Source organism: Heterodontus francisci, chromosome 5 (genome assembly GCF_036365525.1).
Source record: "Heterodontus francisci isolate sHetFra1 chromosome 5, sHetFra1.hap1, whole genome shotgun sequence".
In the NCBI taxonomy this organism is placed as follows: Eukaryota; Metazoa; Chordata; class Chondrichthyes; order Heterodontiformes; family Heterodontidae; genus Heterodontus; species Heterodontus francisci.
In genome coordinates, this window is record NC_090375.1 from 2230783 (window position 1) to 2252998 (window position 22216).

The 22216-nt window shown below is 53.1% G+C and overlaps 1 protein-coding gene across 1 annotated transcript in view; it reads right to left on the minus strand.

Moving 5' to 3' along the window:
• Window positions 1-19312, minus strand: part of LOC137369695 (potassium voltage-gated channel subfamily H member 2-like) — a 465677-nt gene extending 446365 nt beyond the window's left edge. Inside the window, exons 1-2 of the mRNA XM_068031032.1 lie at window positions 19239-19312; window positions 4986-5148 (exon numbers count right to left, since the gene is read on the minus strand). Of these exons, the coding sequence (XP_067887133.1) occupies window positions 4986-5061 (76 nt within the window). The 5' untranslated portion in view covers window positions 5062-5148; window positions 19239-19312. The remainder of the gene's footprint in view (window positions 1-4985; window positions 5149-19238) is intronic.
• Window positions 19313-22216: the final 2904 nt, after the last annotated feature.

The window sequence follows — 22216 nt, forward strand, 5'->3', positions numbered from 1 at the left end:
ACACATTGCCAGCGGAGGTGGTAGATGCGGGCACGATGGAGTCTTTTAAGATGTATCTAGACAGATACATGAATGGGCAGGAAGAAAAGAGATACAGAACATTAGAAAATAGGCGACATGTTTAGAGAGAGGATCTGGATCGTCGCAGGCTTGGAGGGCCGAAGGGCCTGTTCCTGTGCTGTAATTATCTTTGTTCTTTGATTTCATGTCGCGTTTGCAGACGTCTTTAAAGCGGAGACATGGACGGCCGGTGGGTCTGATACCAGTGGCGAGCTTGCTGCACAATGTGTCTTTGGGGATCCTGCCATCTTCCATGCGGCTCACATGGCCAAGCCATCTCAAGCACCGCTGACTCAGTAGGGTGTATAAGCTGGGGATGTTGGCTGCCTCGAGGACTTCTGCGTTGGAGATACGGATTGAGGCGTCGCTCTTGGCTGACATACGTTGTCCAGGCCTCGCTGCCATAGAGCAAGGTACTGAGGACACAGGCCTGATACACTCGGACTTTTGTGTTCCGTGTCAGTGCGCCATTTTCCCACACTCTCTTGGCCAGTCTGGACATAGCAGTGGAAGCCTTTCCCATGCCCTTGTTGATTTCTGCATCTTTTTTTCTTTTGTTCTTTTGGGCCTCCTTATCTCGAGAGACAATGGATACGCGCCTGGAGGTGGTCAGTGGTTTGTGAAGCATCTAGAGACAGGTTACTGGTGATAGTTGAGCCTAGGTAGGTGAACTCTTGAACCACTTCCAGAGCGTGGTCGCCAATATTGATGGATGGAGCATTTCTGACGTCCTGCCCCATGATGTTCGTTTTCTTGAGGCTGATGGTTAGGCCAAATGTAAGTCAGTCTTTCTTTGGATTCTCTTTATACTTGTGACCAATCTATTCTCACATTGTCTGTTTGCTTTTTCACATGTCCTCTACTTTTATCTTCAGCCTGATTCTCTCTTCTATTACCAAGCTGACATCATCAGACACCCTGTTTCTGCTTCAGAATGAAAAATGTCCCAGCAATTTTTCAAAGCTTAATGAATCAGGTGGTAGCCAGTGTTCCCAGCTGTGTTGTATATCTCAATGATATACTAGTATACCGTAACACAAACCAATTCAAACTTTTGTTTAAAAAGTTACAAGCTGCGAATTTAGTGGTAAATTTGGAAAAGCAAGAGTAATTTACCTCGGACACATAGTGGGGCAAGATTAGGTATTGCCAAAAAAAAACAAAGGTGCAAGCCTTAATGGAATCTAAAAAGGAAAATAATGAGATTTTTAGGGATGTGTGGGTTTTATCGGAAATTTGTATGAAACTTTAGTCCTGTGGCTGCTCTGTTAACCGACTTGCTACAAAAAAACAAAGTGTTATGGTCAGATGAATGCCAGGCAGCTTTTGAAAAGCTGAAGGGAATCTTAACTAATAAACCATTGTTGAATGCTCCAAATTTCGCTAAACCCTTTAAATTAGCGATCAATGCTAGTGACCTGGGGGTTGGTGCAGTGCTGCTGCAAAATGACAAATCCGACAGAGAAGACAGTAGGGTATTTTTCTAGAAAACTAAATTGTCATCAGAAAAAGTATTCCACTGTGGAAAAAGAAACATAGGGACTTTTCCTGGCTCTCAAACATTTTAAGCTATATGTCTGCTAGGACTATAAAGAGATATTAATTTACACTGACCATAACCCATTAATGTTTGTGAAAAAGTTTAAAAACCAAAATGCTAGAATCTTTAGATGGAGTCTGTTGTTACAGCCTTATCATTTGAAGGTTGTACATATTGCAGGGAAAAATAATGTCATCACCGACGCTTTGTTGCAGATTTAACAATGTGGATGGCAATGAGAATGCTGTAAATTATTAGAAGAGTATATCTGTAAATGCGGGAAAAAAAAAATCTGTTAGCGTTTTTTTCCATTTTTTTCCTACCCATTGTAATGAAATGCATTCCAGGAATGGCGTTTCATTCCGCCAGGGCGGAGGTGTTATGATCCTGTAGTTCTTTTTCGGGAAGAATGCGGTGCGCCTTTAAGGCTGGAAAGGAAGCCGTACTGCTTTAAGAACCAGCAAGCCTCAGGAGATAGAGAAAGTGCATTTTGGGTGCCTTTGGATACAACCATGCGAAGAGGGAACCAATTAGCTTTAAAGAATGCATCCTGGTTACCCCGCAACAGCCAGAGACCAAGGACCAGATATACAATGTTGCAATTATCTTTTGAACTAGCTTTTGTTTTGAGACAGACTGTTCTAACTGGGGAAACAGACAAGCAGCTGTATGTTAGCACCCGAAAGGAAAGCTCTCAGACCATTTAAACTGAAAGAAGAAAATTTAGTCTATTTATTTTTCTCTCTCAAAATTCTAAAGTCAAGCCAAAATAGAGATCTCTGATAATTTAAACTGAAGGAGGGAAAGTTTGACTGTGACAATCTTTTTTTTAGTAGGAAAAATCGGGTCTTTTTCTGAGTGGCAGGCAGTGACCAGTGAGGTACCACAGGGATCGGTGCTAGGACCCCTATAGCTAGTCACAATATATATTAATGATATAGATGAGGGAATTAAATGTAATATCTCCAAGTTTGCAGACAACACAAAGCTGGGTGGGAGTGTGAGCTGTGAGGAAGATGCAGAGAAGATCCAGTGTGATTTGGACAGGTTGAGTGAGTGGCAAATACATGGCAGATGCAGTATAATGTGAATAAATGTGAGGTTATCCATTTTGGTGGCAAAAACAGAAAGGCAGATTATCTGAACGGTGATAGATTGAGAAAGGGGGAAGTACAGCGAGACCTGGGTGTCCTTGTGCACCAGTCGCTGAAAGTAAGCATGCAGGTGCAGCAGATAGTCAAGAAGGCAAATGGTATGTTGGCCTTCATAGCGAGAGGATTCGAGTACAGGAGCAGGGATGTCTTGCTGCAATTATACAGGGCCTTGGTGAGACCACATCTGGAGTATTGTGTGCAGTTTTGGTCTCCTTATCTGAGGAAGGATGTTCTTGCTATGGAGGGAGTGCAGCGAAGGTTTACCAGACTGATTCCTGGGATGGTGGGACTGACGTATGAAGAGAGATTGGGTCAATTAGGCTTGTATTCGCTAGAGTTTAGAAGAATGAGCGGGGATCTCATAGAAACCTACAAAATTCTAACAGGACTGGACAGACTAGATGCAGGAAGGATGTTCCCAATGGTGGGGGAGTCCAGGACGAGGGGTCACAGTCTAAGGATAAGGGGTAAGCCATTTAGGACTGAGATGAGAAGAGATTTCTTCACCCAGAGAGTGGTGAACCTGTGGAATTCTCTACCAGGGAAAGCAGTTAAGGCCAAATCATTAAATATATTCAAGAAAGAGTTAGATATAGTTTTTGGGGCTAATGGGATCAAGGGATTGGGGAGAAAGCGGGAACAGGTTACTGTGTTTGGATGATCAGCCATGATCGTACTGAATGGTGAAGCAGGCTCGAAGGGCCGAATGGCCTACTCCTGCTCCGAAAGTCAGATTGATTCATTAAAAAGTGTTTGCAAGTTGTTAATTGTTGAAATTCATCGTTGGAAAAAGAGCAACTATTTCAACTTCCGAATTAGACTCCGGACTGTTCTACTGTTGAAGATTTTTTTTTTTTCCCCCATCGGAAGGCTGTGAGGACTTCAAGCAACATTGGACTTTTTCACATCCAGCAGGAGTGTAAATCTGCAAGGACTCGAATTTTTTCTATTTTAAATGTTGTTTATCTCTTAGTAGTGTTTAAGAATTGAGTTTTTCCTAATTAAACAGTTAATTTGTTGATTTAAAGACACCTGGTTTGGTTAGTCTCATTCAGGGGTTAATAGATGGTCCAATTTAGCTGGGTCTCTCTTTAATTTGGAAAGTTCAAAATGATACGTTAGGCGATCAGTGGAGGGACGGGATTGAATTAACAGTGCGTTTCTCCCACCACTATCAGAATTGTATATTTTGATTGGGGGCTTTGACTGGAGAGGTCGGTTGTCACAGTCATACACCATTTTTCTACTTCAGAGTGAACTTGGGAAACACTTTCACACATAAAGGGTGATAGAAGTTTGAAACTGTCCAACTGATGCTGGATTAATTGTTAATTTTAAACCTGAGATTGATAGATTTTTGTTCACTAAAGGTATTGAGGGATTTTGGGGCAAAGGTGGGTATCTGGAGTTAGGCTGCAGATTAGCCACGAACCCACTGAATGGCGGGACCAGGCTCGAGGGGCTGAATGCCCTCCGCCTGTTCCTGTTTTTACTTCTCTCTCTGATCCCTTTGTCACCCAAGGAGCTCTGGTTGTAGTTGCTCTCCCTTTCCCCTTATGGCAATGTAAGCAAACCAGTTCCCCTTCAAAGACCACCCATACACATGTGGATCCCTCCTCAATTTGCTGAAATTAGGCCCCCTCCACTTTAACATTTTTATTGTTTCACTGCTCAGTGTCAGAATATGCTAAGCTTCAATGTAGAGTATTTTTAGATTCTGTTATCAGGCTTCCCTCTCAGCAGCTCAAGGCCCCCCTGCTTCCCTCTGCACCCCCTCCGCACACAGACCGACGTCCTTCAGACGGCCAGCACTGAAGGTCAGCACTCCACCCGCCTGTCGCTTTCTGCAGAGGGAAGATGTTTGACACCCAGCGTGAGTATCTCTCTCTGTCTTTCATCCTCCCTCTATCCCCCTCCCCCAGTATGTTTCCCTGCCCCTCCCTCTCTCTGAGATATTTTACTCTATCCACTTCTACTGTGTCTGAATGTGTCTTTTCCTCGATCAATTTCTACTGGTTTGTTTAACTTGCCCGCCCTGTCTGTTTCTGTCTCATTTATCTGTCTCTCATACCCCTGTCTCTAACTTTCCTTTTGTCTGTGGTTTCTCTGCCTTTCTCCCTTTTTGTCCATGACTCTCTTTGCCTTCCCACTATCTATATATCCATCTCTCACCCTGTGTCTATCCCAGTCAGTTACTGTCACTGATAACAGACAAGAATACAAACACTTACTGCGACCTTCTAATTTCCGGATGATGGTATCAAGGAATGTATTCTGAGGAGCAACATGACCTCTCCGAATCGGCATTCTGATCACAAATCCCACTGCCGCGCCCAATGGTTCCAAATTCCAGCAGCTCGGCAGGACAATTCAGCAAGGAAATTCCAAAGGAAACTATGGAGGAGAAGGAAAGTCCTAATTTCGGTGAAGCCTCGGTCCTAACAGGAGTCTCTGGCAAATCCCAGGAAAGGCTGAGCTGCAAATTGTCGGCTGTTGCAGCCTCTTGTCCCACGGGATCTAGTTTATTGCTCAGGCAATGGGCCACAGTGCTAGTGAAATTCACTGAGCACAGTGTTCAGAGTCTCTGTCAGCTTGTGCAAAATGGAACATATGAAATAACCATTAAATCACACAGAAGTGTCCAAACAAACATAGTATCGCCACGGAAAGGATCTGCTCCTTGGCAGGCTCATTCACAGGCTGGTTTCCAGTATCAACTCCAATCACACTCCCTGAAGACCTCGAATTACATCTTAAGCAGAAATTCACAATAATTCATCAGGGCCCAACTCCATTTCTGTCTCTGTCCTGAAGACACTGGGATACGTTTCCAGACACTGACTCTCACTGGAGTACGGGTCCCACACACACTGACTCTCACTGGAGTACGGGTCCCACACACACTGACTCTCACTGGGGTACGGGTCCCACACACACTGACTCTCACTGCAGTACGGGTCCCACACACACTGACTCTCACTGGGGTACGGGTCCCACACACACTGACTCTCACTGCAGTACGGGTCCCACACACACTGACTCTCACTGCAGTACGGGTCCCACACACACTGACTCTCACTGGGGTACCGGTTCCACACACTGACTCTCACTGGGGTACGGGTCCCACACACACTGACTCTCACTGGGGTACAGATCCCACACACACTGACTCTCACTGGGGTACAGATCCCACACACACTGATTCTCACTGGGGTACCGGTCCCACACACACTGACTCTCACTGGGATACGGGTCCCACACACACTGACTCTCACTGGGATACGGGTCCCACACACACTGACTCTCACTGGGATACGGGTCCCACACACACTGACTCTCACTGGGGTACGGGTCCCACACACACTGACTCTCACTGGGGTACGGGTCCCACACACACTGACTCTCACTGGGGTACAGATCCCACACACACTGACTCTCACTGGGGTACGGGTCCCACACACACTGACTCTCACTGGGGTACGGGTCCCACACACACTGACTCTCACTGGGGTACGGGTCCCACACACACTGACTCTCACTGGGGTACTGGTCCCACGAACACTGACTCTCACTGGGGTACGGGTCCCACACACACTGACTCTCACTGGGATACGGGTCCCACACACACTGACTCTCACTGGGGTACGGGTCCCACACACACTGACTCTCACTGGGGTACGGGTCCCACACACACTGACTCTCACTGGGGTACTGGTCCCACGAACACTGACTCTCAATGGGGTACGGGTCCCACACACACTGACTCTCACTGGGGTACGGGACCCACACACACTGACTCTCACTGGGGTACTGGTCCCACACACACTGACTCTCACTGGGGTACAGATCCCACACACACTGACTCTCACTGGGGTACGAGTCCCACACACACTGACTCTCACTGGGGTACGGATTCCACACACACTGACTCTCACTGGGGTACTGGTCCCACACACACTGACTCTCACTGGGGTACTGGTCCCACACACACTGACTCTCACTGGGGTACAGATCCCACACACACTGACTCTCACTGGGGTACGAGTCCCACACACACTGACTCTCACTGGGGTACGGATTCCACACACACTGACTCTCACTGGGGTACTGGTCCCACGAACACTGACTCTCACTGGGGTACGAGTCCCACACACACTGACTCTCACTGGGGTACGGATTCCACACACACTGACTCTCACTGGGGTACTGGTCCCACACACACTGACTCTCACTGGGGTACTGGTCCCACACACACTGACTCTCACTGGGATACGGGTCCCACACACACTGACTCTCACTGGGGTACGGGTTCCACACCCACTGACTCTCACTGGGGTACGGGTTCCACACACTGACTCTCACTGGGGTACGGGTTCCACACACTGACTCTCACTGGAGTACGGGTTCCACACACACAGACTCTCACTGAGGTACGGGTTCCACACACACTGACTCTCACTGGAGTACGGGTTCCACACACTGACTCTCACTGGAGTACGAGTCCCACACACACTGACTCTCACTGGGGTACGGGTCCCACACACACTGACTCTCACTGGGGTACGGGTCCCACACACACTGACTCTCACTGGGATACGGGTCCCACACACACTGACTCTCACTGGGGTACGGGTCCCACACACACTGACTCTCACTGGGGTACGGGTCCCACACACACTGACTCTCACTGGGGAACGGGTCCCACACACACTGACTCTCACTGGGGTACGGGTCCCACACACACTGACTCTCACTGGGGAACGGGTCCCACACACACTGACTCTCACTGGGGAACGGGTCCCACACACACTGACTCTCACTGGGGTACTGGTTCCACACACTGACTCTCACTGGAGTACGGGTTCCACACACACTGACTCTCACTGGGGTACGGGTCCCACACACACTGACTCTCACTGGGGTACGGGTCCCACACACACTGACACTCACTGGGGTACGGGTTCCACACACACTGACTCTCACTGGGGTACTGGTTCCACACACACTGACTCTCACTGGGGTACGGGTCCCACACACACTGACTCTCACTGGGGTACGGGTCCCACACACACTGACTCTCACTGGGGAACGGGTTCCACACACACTGACTCTCACTGGGGTACGGGTTCCACACACACTGACTCTCACTGGGGTACTGGTTCCACACACACTGACTCTCACTGGGGTACGGGTCCCACACACACTGACTCTCACTGGGGTACGGGTCCCACACACACTGACTCTCACTGGGGAACGGGTTCCACACACACTGACTCTCACTGGGGTACGGGTTCCACACACTGACTCTCACTGGGGAACGGGTTCCACACACACTGACTCTCACTGGAGTACGGGTTCCACACACACTGACTCTCGATGGGGTACGGGTCCCACACACACTGACTCTCACTGGGGTACGGGTCCCACACACACTGACTCTCACTGGGGTACGGGTCCCACACACACTGACTCTCACTGGGGAACGGGTCCCACACACACTGACTCTCACTGGGGTACGGGTCCCACACACACTGACTCTCACTGGGGAACGGGTCCCACACACACTGACTCTCACTGGGGTACGGGTCCCACACACACTGACTCTCACTGGGGTACGGGTCCCACACACACTGACTCTCACTGGGGAACGGGTCCCACACACACTGACTCTCACTGGGGAACGGGTCCCACACACACTGACTCTCACTGGGGTACTGGTTCCACACACTGACTCTCACTGGAGTACGGGTTCCACACACACTGACTCTCACTGGGGTACGGGTCCCACACACACTGACTCTCACTGGGGTACGGGTCCCACACACACTGACACTCACTGGGGTACGGGTTCCACACACACTGACTCTCACTGGGGTACTGGTTCCACACACACTGACTCTCACTGGGGTACGGGTCCCACACACACTGACTCTCACTGGGGTACGGGTCCCACACACACTGACTCTCACTGGGGAACGGGTTCCACACACACTGACTCTCACTGGGGTACGGGTTCCACACACACTGACTCTCACTGGGGTACTGGTTCCACACACACTGACTCTCACTGGGGTACGGGTCCCACACACACTGACTCTCACTGGGGTACGGGTCCCACACACACTGACTCTCACTGGGGAACGGGTTCCACACACACTGACTCTCACTGGGGTACGGGTTCCACACACTGACTCTCACTGGGGAACGGGTTCCACACACACTGACTCTCACTGGAGTACGGGTTCCACACACACTGACTCTCGATGGGGTACGGGTCCCACACACACTGACTCTCACTGGGGTACTGGTTCCACACACTGACTCTCACTGGAGTACGGGTTCCACACACACTGACTCTCACTGGGGTACGGGTCCCACACACACTGACACTCACTGGGGTACGGGTTCCACACACACTGACTCTCACTGGGGTACTGGTTCCACACACACTGACTCTCACTGGGGTACGGGTCCCACACACACTGACTCTCACTGGGGTACGGGTCCCACACACACTGACTCTCACTGGGGTACGGGTTCCACACACACTGACTCTCACTGGGGAACGGGTTCCACACACACTGACTCTCACTGGGGTACGGGTTCCACACACTGACTCTCACTGGGGTACGGGTTCCACACACACTGACTCTCACTGGGGAACGGGTCCCACACACACTGACTCTCACTGGAGTACGGGTTCCACACACACTGACTCTCGATGGGGTACGGGTCCCACACACACTGACTCTCACTGGGGAACGGGTCCCACACACACTGACTCTCACTGGGGTACGGGTCCCACACACACTGACTCTCACTGGGGAACGGGTCCCACACACACTGACTCTCACTGGGGTACGGGTCCCACACACACTGACTCTCACTGGGGTACGGGTCCCACACACACTGACTCTCACTGGGGAACGGGTCCCACACACACTGACTCTCACTGGGGAACGGGTCCCACACACACTGACTCTCACTGGGGTACTGGTTCCACACACTGACTCTCACTGGAGTACGGGTTCCACACACACTGACTCTCACTGGGGTACGGGTCCCACACACACTGACTCTCACTGGGGTACGGGTCCCACACACACTGACACTCACTGGGTACGGGTTCCACACACACTGACTCTCACTGGGGTACTGGTTCCACACACACTGACTCTCACTGGGGTACGGGTCCCACACACACTGACTCTCACTGGGGTACGGGTCCCACACACACTGACTCTCACTGGGGAACGGGTTCCACACACACTGACTCTCACTGGGGTACGGGTTCCACACACACTGACTCTCACTGGGGTACTGGTTCCACACACACTGACTCTCACTGGGGTACGGGTCCCACACACACTGACTCTCACTGGGGTACGGGTCCCACACACACTGACTCTCACTGGGGAACGGGTTCCACACACACTGACTCTCACTGGGGTACGGGTTCCACACACTGACTCTCACTGGGGAACGGGTTCCACACACACTGACTCTCACTGGAGTACGGGTTCCACACACACTGACTCTCGATGGGGTACGGGTCCCACACACACTGACTCTCACTGGGGTACTGGTTCCACACACTGACTCTCACTGGAGTACGGGTTCCACACACACTGACTCTCACTGGGGTACGGGTCCCACACACACTGACACTCACTGGGGTACGGGTTCCACACACACTGACTCTCACTGGGGTACTGGTTCCACACACACTGACTCTCACTGGGGTACGGGTCCCACACACACTGACTCTCACTGGGGTACGGGTCCCACACACACTGACTCTCACTGGGGTACGGGTTCCACACACACTGACTCTCACTGGGGAACGGGTTCCACACACACTGACTCTCACTGGGGTACGGGTTCCACACACTGACTCTCACTGGGGTACGGGTTCCACACACACTGACTCTCACTGGGGAACGGGTCCCACACACACTGACTCTCACTGGAGTACGGGTTCCACACACACTGACTCTCGATGGGGTACGGGTCCCACACACACTGACTCTCACTGGGGTACGGGTTCCACACACACTGACTCTCACTGGGGTACGAGTCCCACACACACTGACTCTCACTGGGGTACGGGTTCCACACACACTGACTCTCACTGGGGTACGGGTTCCACACACACAGACTCTCACTGGGGTACGGGTTCCACACACTGACTCTCACTGGAGTACGGGTTCCACACACACAGACTCTCACTGGGGTACGGGTTCCACACACTGACTCTCACTGGAGTACGAGTCCCACACACACTGACTCTCACTGGGGTACGGATTCCACACACACTGACTCTCACTGGGGTACTGGTCCCACACACACTGACTCTCACTGGGATACGGGTCCCACACACACTGACTCTCACTGGGGTACGGGTTCCACACACTGACTCTCACTGGGGAACGGGTTCCACACACACTGACTCTCACTGGGGTACGGGTTCCACACACACAGACTCTCACTGAGGTACGGGTTCCACACACTGACTCTCACTGGAGTACGGGTTCCACACACACTGACTCTCACTGGGGTACGGGTCCCACACACACTGACTCTCACTGGGGTACGGGTCCCACACACACTGACTCTCACTGGGGTACGGGTTTCACACACACTGACTCTCACTGGGGTACGGGTCCCACACACACTGACTCTCACTGGAGTACGAGTCCCACACACACTGACTCTCACTGGGGTACGGGTCCCACACACACTGACTCTCACTGGGGTACGGGTCCCACACACACTGACTCTCACTGGGGTACGGGTCCCACACACACTGACTCTCACTGGGGTACGGGTCCCACACACACTGACTCTCACTGGGGTACTGGTTCCACACACTGACTCTCACTGGAGTACGGGTCCCACACACACTGACTCTCACTGGGGTACGGGTCCCACACACACTGACTCTCACTGGGGAACGGGTCCCACACACACTGACTCTCACTGGGGTACGGGTCCCACACACACTGACTCTCACTGGGGTACTGGTTCCACACACACTGACTCTCACTGGGGTACGGGTTCCACACACACTGACTCTCACTGGAGTACGGGTTCCACACACTGACTCTCACTGGAGTACGAGTCCCACACACACTGACTCTCACTGGGGTACGGGTCCCACACACACTGACTCTCACTGGGGTACGGGTCCCACACACACTGACTCTCACTGGGGTACGGGTCCCACACACACTGACTCTCACTGGGGTACGGGTCCCACACACACTGACTCTCACTGGGGTACTGGTTCCACACACACTGACTCTCACTGGGGTACTGGTTCCACACACTGACTCTCACTGGAGTACGGGTCCCACACACACTGACTCTCACTGGGGTACGGGTCCCACACACACTGACTCTCACTGGGGAACGGGTCCCACACACACTGACTCTCACTGGGGTACGGGTCCCACACACACTGACTCTCACTGGGGTACGGGTTCCACACACACTGACTCTCACTGGGATACGGGTTCCACACACACTGACTCTCACTGGGATACGGGTCCCACACACACTGACTCTCACTGGGGTACGGATTCCACACACTGACTCTCACTGGGGTACTGGTTCCACACACACTGACTCTCACTGGGGTACGGGTTCCACACACACTGACTCTCACTGGGGAACGGGTTCCACACACACTGACTCTCACTGGGGTACGGGTTCCACACACACAGACTCTCACTGGGGTACGGGTCCCACACACACTGACTCTCACTGGGGTACGGGTCCCACACACTGACTCTCACTGGGGAACGGGTTCCACACACACTGACTCTCACTGGGGTACGGGTTCCACACACTGACTCTCACTGGGGAACGGGTTCCACACACACTGACTCTCACTGGGGTACGGGTCCCACACACACTGACTCTCACTGGGGTACGGGTCCCACACACACTGACTCTCACTGGGGTACGGGTCCCACACACACTGACTCTCACTGGGGTACTGGTTCCACACACACTGACTCTCACTGGGGTACTGGTTCCACACACTGACTCTCACTGGAGTACGGGTCCCACACACACTGACTCTCACTGGGGTACGGGTCCCACACACACTGACTCTCACTGGGGAACGGGTCCCACACACACTGACTCTCACTGGGGTACGGGTCCCACACACACTGACTCTCACTGGGGTACGGGTTCCACACACACTGACTCTCACTGGGATACGGGTTCCACACACACTGACTCTCACTGGGATACGGGTCCCACACACACTGACTCTCACTGGGGTACGGGTTCCACACACTGACTCTCACTGGGGTACTGGTTCCACACACACTGACTCTCACTGGGGTACGGGTTCCACACACACTGACTCTCACTGGGGAACGGGTTCCACACACACTGACTCTCACTGGGGTACGGGTTCCACACACACTGACTCTCACTGGGGTACGGGTTCCACACACACTGACTCTCACTGGGGTACGGGTTCCACACACACAGACTCTCACTGGGGTACGGGTTCCACACACTGACTCTCACTGGGATACGGGTCCCACACACACTGACTCTCACTGGAGTACGAGTCCCACACACACTGACTCTCACTGAGGTACGGGTTCCACACACTGACTCTCACTGGAGTACGGGTTCCACACACTGACTCTCACTGGAGTACGAGTCCCACACACACTGACTCTCATTGGGATACGGGTCCCACACACACTGACTCTCACTGGAGTACGAGTCCCACACACACTGACTCTCACTGAGGTACGGGTTCCACACACTGACTCTCACTGGAGTACGGGTTCCACACACTGACTCTCACTGGAGTACGAGTCCCACACACACTGACTCTCACTGGAGTACGAGTCCCACACACACTGACTCTCACTGGAGTACGAGTCCCACACACACTGACTCTCACTGGAGTACGAGTCCCACACACACTGACTCTCACTGGGGTACGGGTTCCACACACACTGACTCTCACTGGGGTACGGGTTCCACACACTGACTCTCACTGGAGTACGAGTCCCACACACACTGACTCTCACTGGGGTACGGGTCCCACACACACTGACTCTCACTGGGGTACGGGTTCCACACGCACTGACTCTCACTGGAGTACGGGTTCCACACACTGACTCTCACTGGGGTACGGGTTCCACACACACTGACTCTCACTGGAGTACGAGTCCCACACACACTGACTCTCACTGGAGTACGAGTCCCACACACACTGACTCTCACTGGGGTGAGGGTTCCACACACACAGACTCTCACTGGAGTACGGGTTCCACACACACTGACTCTCACTGGAGTACGGGTTCCACACACACTGACTCTCACTGGAGTACGAGTCCCACACACACTGACTCTCACTGGAGTACGAGTCCCACACACACTGTCTCTCACTGAGGTACGGGTTCCACACACTGACTCTCACTGGGGTACGGGTCCCACACACACTGACTCTCACTGGGGTACGGGTCCCACACACACTGACTCTCACTGGGGTACGGGTCCCACACACACTGACTCTCACTGGGGTACGGGTTCCACACACACTGACTCTCACTGGAGTACGGGTTCCACACACTGACTCTCACTGGAGTACGGGTCCCACACACACTGACTCTCACTGGGGTACGGGTCCCACACACACTGACTCTCACTGGGGTACGGGTCCCACACACACTGACTCTCACTGGGGTACGGGTCCCACACACACTGACTCTCACTGGGGTACGGGTTCCACACACACTGACTCTCACTGGGGTACGGGTTCCACACACACTGACTCTCACTGGAGTACGGGTTCCACACACTGACTCTCACTGGAGTACGAGTCCCACACACACTGACTCTCACTGGGGTACGGGACCCACACACACTGACTCTCACTGGAGTACGAGTCCCACACGCACTGACTCTCACTGGGGTACGGGTCCCACACGCACTGACTCTCACTGGGGTACGGGTCCCACACGCACTGACTCTCACTGGGGTACGGGTCCCACACACACTGACTCTCACTGGGGTACGGGTCCCACACGCACTGACTCTCACTGGGGTACGGGTCCCACACGCACTGACTCTCACTGGAGTACGGGTTCCACACACACTGACTCTCACTGGAGTACGAGTCCCACACACACTGACTCTCACTGGAGTACGAGTCCCACACACACTGTCTCTCACTGAGGTACGGGTTCCACACACTGACTCTCACTGGGGTACGGGTCCCACACACACTGACTCTCACTGGGGTACGGGTCCCACACACACTGACTCTCACTGGGGTACGGGTCCCACACACACTGACTCTCACTGGGGTACGGGTTCCACACACACTGACTCTCACTGGGGTACGGGTTCCACACACACTGACTCTCACTGGAGTACGGGTTCCACACACTGACTCTCACTGGAGTACGAGTCCCACACACACTGACTCTCACTGGGGTACGGGTCCCACACACACTGACTCTCACTGGAGTACGAGTCCCACACGCACTGACTCTCACTGGGGTACGGGTCCCACACGCACTGACTCTCACTGGGGTACGGGTCCCACACGCACTGACTCTCACTGGGGTACGGGTCCCACACACACTGACTCTCACTGGGGTACGGGTCCCACACGCACTGACTCTCACTGGGGTACGGGTCCCACACGCACTGACTCTCACTGGGGTACGGGTCCCACACGCACTGACTCTCACTGGGGTACGGGTCCCACACGCACTGACTCTCACTGGGGTACGGGTCCCACACGCACTGACTCTCACTGGGGTACTGGTACCACACACACTGACTCTCACTGGGGTACGGGTCCCACACACACTGACTCTCACTGGGGTACTGGTCCCACGAACACTGACTCTCGATGGGGTACGGGTCCCACACAAACTGACTCTCACTGGGGTACGGGTCCCACACACACTGACTCTCACTGGGGTACGGATCCCACACACACTGACTCTCACTGGGGTACGGGTCCCACACACACTGACTCTCACTGGGGTACGGGTCCCACACACACTGACTCTCACTGGGGTACGGGTCCCACACACACTGACTCTCACTGGGGTACTGGTCCCACACACACTGACTCTCACTGGGGTACGGGTCCCACACACACTTGACTCACACTGGAGTACGGGTCCCACACACACTGACTCTCACTGGGGTACGGGTCCCACACACACTGACTCTCACTGGGGTACGGGTCCCACACACACTGACTCTCACTGGGGTACGGGTCCCACACACACTGACTCTCACTGGGGTACGGATTCCACACACACTGACTCTCACTGGGGTACTGGTCCCACACACACTGACTCTCACTGGGGTACTGGTCCCACACACACTGACTCTCGATGGGGTACGGGTCTCACACACACTGACTGTCACTGGGATACGGGTCCCACACACACTGACTCTCACTGGGGTACGGGTTCCACACACACTGACTCTCACTGGGGTACGGGTTCCACACACACTGACTCTCACTGGGGTACGGGTTCCACACACACTGACTCTCACTGGGGTACGGGTTCCACACACACTGACTCTCACTGGGGTACGGGTTCCACACACACTGACTCTCACTGGGGTACGGGTTCCACACACACTGACTCTCACTGGGGTACGGGTCCCACACACACTGACTCTCACTGGGGTACGGGTCCCACACACACTGACTCTCACTGGGGTACGGGTTCCACACACACTGACTCTCACTGGGGTACGGGTCCCACACACACTGACTCTCACTGGGGTACGGGTTCCACACACCCACTGACTCTCACTGGGGTACGGGTTCCACACACACTGACTCTCACTGGGGAACGGGTTCCACACACACTGACTCTCACTGGGGAACGGGTTCCACACACACTGACTCTCACTGGGGTACGGGTTCCACACACACTGACTCTCACTGGGGTACGGGTCCCACACACACTGACTCTCACTGGGGTACGGGTTCCACACACACTGACTCTCACTGAGGTATGGGTCCCACACACACTGACTCTCACTGGAGTACGGGTTCCACACACACTGACTCTCACTGGAGTACGAGTCCCACACACACTGACTCTCACTGGGGTACGGGTTCCACACACACTGACTCTCACTGGGGTACGGGTTCCACACACACTGACTCTCACTGGGGAACGGGTTCCACACACTGACTCTCACTGGAGTACGAGTCCCACACACACTGACTCTCACTGGGGAACGGGTTCCACACACACTGACTCTCACTGGGGTACGGGTTCCACACACACTGACTCTCACTGGAGTACGGGTTCCACACACACTGACTCTCACTGAGGTACGGGTTCCACACACACTGACTCTCACTGGAGTACGGGTTCCACACACTGACTCTCACTGGAGTACGAGTCCCACACACACTGACTCTCACTGGGGTACGGGACCCACACACACTGACTCTCACTGGAGTACGAGTCCCACACGCACTGACTCTCACTGGGGTACGGGTCCCACACGCACTGACTCTCACTGGGGTACGGGTCCCACACGCACTGACTCTCACTGGGGTACGGGTCCCACACGCACTGACTCTCACTGGGGTACGGGTCCCACACACACTGACTCTCACTGGGGTACGGGTCCCACACGCACTGACTCTCACTGGGGTACGGGTCCCACACGCACTGACTCTCACTGGGGTACGGGTCCCACACGCACTGACTCTCACTGGGGTACGGGTCCCACACGCACTGACTCTCACTGGGGTACTGGTCCCACACACACCGACTCTCACTGGGGTACTGGTCCCACACACACCGACTCTCACTGGGGTACGGGTCCCACACACACTGACTCTCACTGGGGTACTGGTCCCACACACACTGACTCTCACTGGGGTACGGGTCCCACACACACTGACTCTCACTGGGGTACGAGTCCCACACACACTGACTCTCACTGGGGTACTGGTCCCACACACACTGACTCTCACTGGGGTACGAGTCCCACACACACTGACTCTCACTGGGGTACGGGTCCCACACACACTGACTCTCATTGGGGTACGAGTCCCACACACACTGACTCTCACTGGGGTACGGGTTCCACACACACTGACTCTCACTGGAGTACGGGTCCCACACACACTGACTCTCATTGGGGTACGAGTCCCACACACACTGACTCTCACTGGGGTACGGGTCCCACACACACTGACTCTCACTGGGGTACGGGTCCCACACACACTGACTCTCACTGGGGTACGGGTCCCACACACACTGACTCTCATTGGGGTACGGGTCCCACACACACTGACTCTCACTGGGGTACGGGTCCCACACACACTGACTCTCACTGGGGTACGGGTCCCACACACACTGACTCTCACTGGGGTACGGGTCCCACACACACCGACTCTCACTGGGGTACAGTTGAACTCGAGCTTGTTTGGAATACAGACTGTCAAAACCTATGAATAATTCCCTGACCTTCGCAGTTGCCTAAACGGGATGTGACCCATCCAGTCTGATGGGACTATTTTACAAGGAAATGGCTAAATAATCATTCCCACTTAATCGTGACTCCCTTAACTCTCACAAAAAAATCAGTGTGAGAAAAAGGCATTGAAATCCATGATCATATTGACTGGCAGAGCAGACTCGATGGGCTGAATGGCCTACTCCTGCTCCAATGTTCCAAAATAACTGCTCCAAAATAATTACACCCCAGCTAATTTCCCCATTAATTGCCCCAGTCATTATCAACTTGCATTTATAGGCCATTAACATTCATCCCGAAGGCATTTATTTGCTCAGTTTATTATTTATTCCGTTATTCATTGCCCAGTTCATTGTCCCATTTGTTAATTGTTCCAGTTAATAATTACCCAAGCGATGTCAGCCTGTGAGAAATGGCAATCCCGTTTACTCATGTCCTTTCCTGGAAACCTGTTATCTTTACTCAGTCTGGGTACATCTCTGACTCCAGACCCACTCCAGCATGTTTGACTCTTAATTTACCTTTGTAGTGGCAACTCAGTTTAATCAAACCTGTTAACCAGTAATTCAAAAAAGTAATTGTAATTAATTGTCCTGTTCTTAATTACTGTAGGAACCAAATGAGTAATTGTCCTGGTATTAATTTCTATGTCATTGTTGCTGTTATTCTGATATTAATACCACATTAATTAACCGAATGATCTCCATTAATAATTGCCCCCGGTATTAATTGACTCCCGATTGCAGACTATGTCAGATATTAATCAGCTCTGTTAATCCCCCTCCTTCCTCATTTACCTGTTCCTGCTGCCGGCCGCTCTCTCCCGGCTTCGATCCCACAGTCGGGAAGGTTCACCCCGGCCGGTGCTGCCCCCGGACTCCCCTCTCCCCCCCGGGGCTGAGCCGCTGTGTCTCAATCTCCCTGATTTAGTCACAGCCCAGTGCAGACAGAGCCCTCGCTCTTACCCCGAGGTGGACTTTCGCTCGGATGCAGATGCCCCAGGCAGAGGGAGAGCAAGTCCGGAGTCTGAGCAGGGCAACTCCCATCAACTGCAAGTGAAACTCAGAATGAGAGCAAAACACCGGGAGAGAGGATCGAGAGAGAGAGGGCTGTGTGTCTGCATTAACCTCTCACTGACTGGAGAGAGAGAGGGCTGTGTGTCTGCATTAACCCTTCACTGACTGGAGAGAGAGAGGGCTGTGTGTCTGCATTAACCTCTCACTGACTGGAGAGAGAGAGGGCTGTGTCTGCATTAACCCTTCACTGACTGGAGAGAGAGAGGGCTGTGTCTGCATTAACCCTTCACTGACTGGAGAGAGAGAGGGCTGTGTGTCTGCATTAACCTCTCACTGACTGGAGAGAGAGAGGGCTGTGTGTCTGCATTAACCTCTCACTGACTGGAGAGAGAGAGGGCTGTGTGTCTGCATTAACCCCTCACTGACTGGAGAGAGAGAGGGCTGTGTGTCTGCATTAACCCCTCACTGACTGGAGAGAGAGAGGGCTGTGTGTCTGCATTAACCCTTCACTGACTGGAGAGAGAGAGGGCTGTGTGTCTGCATTAACCCCTCACTGACTGGAGAGAGAGAGGGCTGTGTGTCTGCATTAACCCTTCACTGACTGGAGACAGAGAGGGCTGTGTGTCTGCATTAACCCCTCACTGACTGGAGAGAGAGGGCTGTGTGTCTGCATTAACCTCTCACTGACTGGAGAGAGAGAGGGCTGTGTGTCTGCATTAACCTCTCACTGACTGGAGAGAGAGAGGGCTGTGTGTCTGCATTAACCCCTCACTGACTGGAGAGAGAGAGGGCTGTGTGTCTGCATTAACCCCTCACTGACTGGAGAGAGAGGGCTGTGTGTCTGCATTAACCCCTCACTGACTGGAGAGAGAGGGCTGTGTGTCTGCATTAACCTCTCACTGACTGGAGAGAGAGAGGGCTGTGTGTCTGCATTAACCTCTCACTGACTGGAGAGAGAGAGGGCTGTGTGTCTGCATTAACCCCTCACTGACTGGAGAGAGAGAGGACTGTGTGTCTGCATTAACCTCTCACTGACTGGAGAGAGAGAGGGCTGTGTGTCTGCATTAACCCTTCACTGACTGGAGAGAGAGAGGGCTGTGTGTCTGCATTAACCTCTCACTGACTGGAGAGAGAGAGGGCTGTGTGTCTGCATTAACCCCTCACTGACTGGAGAGAGAGAGGACTGTGTGTCTGCATTAACCTCTCACTGACTGGAGAGAGAGAGGGCTGTGTGTCTGCATTAACCCTTCACTGACTGGAGAGAGAGAGGGCTGTGTGTCTGCATTAACCTCTCACTGACTGGAGAGAGAGAGGGCTGTGTGTCTGCATTAACCTCTCACTGACTGGAGAGAGAGAGGGCTGTGTGTCTGCATTAACCTCTCACTGACTGGAGAGAGAGAGGGCTGTGTGTCTGCATTAACCTCTCACTGACTGGAGAGAGAGAGGGCTGTGTGTCTGCATTAACCCCTCACTGACTGGAGAGAGAGAGGACTGTGTGTCTGCATTAACCTCTCACTGACTGGAGAGAGAGAGGGCTGTGTGTCTGCATTAACCCCTCACTGACTGGAGAGAGAGAGGGCTGTGTGTCTGCATTAACCCGTCACTGACTGGAGAGAGAGAGGGCTGTGTGTCTGCATTAACCTCTTACTGACTGGAGAGAGAGAGGGCTGTGTGTCTGCATTAACCTCTCACTGACTGGAGAGAGAGAGGGCTGTGTGTCTGCATTAACCTCTCACTGACTGGAGAGAGAGAGGGCTGTGTGTCTGCATTAACCCCTCACTGACTGGAGAGAGAGAGGGCTGTGTGTCTGCATTAACCCGTCAGTGACTGGAGAGAGAGAGGGCTGTGTGTCTGCATTAACCCCTCACTGACTGGAGAGAGAGAGGGCTGTGTGTCTGCATTAACCCCTCACTGACTGGAGAGAGAGAGGGCTGTGTATCTGCATCAACCCGTCACTGACTGGAGAGAGAGAGGGCTGTGTGTCTGCATCAACCCGTCACTGACTGGAGAGAGAGAGGGCTGTGTGTCTGCATTAACCCGTCACTGACTGGAGAGAGAGAGGGCTGTGTGTCTGCATTAACCCCTCACTGACTGGAGAGAGAGAGGGCTGTGTGTCTGCATTAACCTCTCACTGACTGGAGAGAGAGAGGGCTGTGTGTCTGCATTAACCCCTCACTGACTGGAGAGAGAGAGGACTGTGAGTCTGCATTAACCCCTCACTGACTGGAGAGAGAGAGGGCTGTGTGTCTGCATTAACCTCTCACTGACTGGAGAGAGAGAGGGCTGTGTGTCTGCATTAACCCCTCACTGACTGGAGAGAGAGAGAGCGCTGTGTGTCTGCATTAACCCCTCACTGACTGGAGAGAGAGAGGGCTGTGTGTCTGCATTAACCTCTCACTGACTGGAGAGAGAGAGGGCTGTGTGTTTGCATTAACCCCTCACTGACTGGAGAGAGAGAGGGCTGTGTGTCTGCATTAACCTCTTACTAACTGGAGAGAGGGAGGACTGTGTGTCTGCATTAACCTCTCACTGACTGGAGAGAGAGAGGGCTGTGTGTCTGCATTAACCTCTCACTGACTGGAGAGAGAGAGGACTGTGTGTCTGCATTAACCTCTCACTGACTGGAGAGAGAGAGGGCTGTGTGTCTGCATTAACCTCTCACTGACTGGAGAGAGAGAGGGCTGTGTGTCTGCATTAACCTCTCACTGACTGGAGAGAGAGGGCTGTGTGTCTGCATTAACCTCTCACTGACTGGAGAGAAAGAGGACTGTGTGTCTGCATTAACCTCTCACTGACTGGAGAGAGAGAGGGCTGTGTGTCTGCATTAACCACTCACTGACTGGAGAGAGAGAGGGCTGTGTGTCTGCATTAACCTCTCACTGACTGGAGAGAGAGAGGGCTGTGTGTCTGCATTAACCTCTCACTGA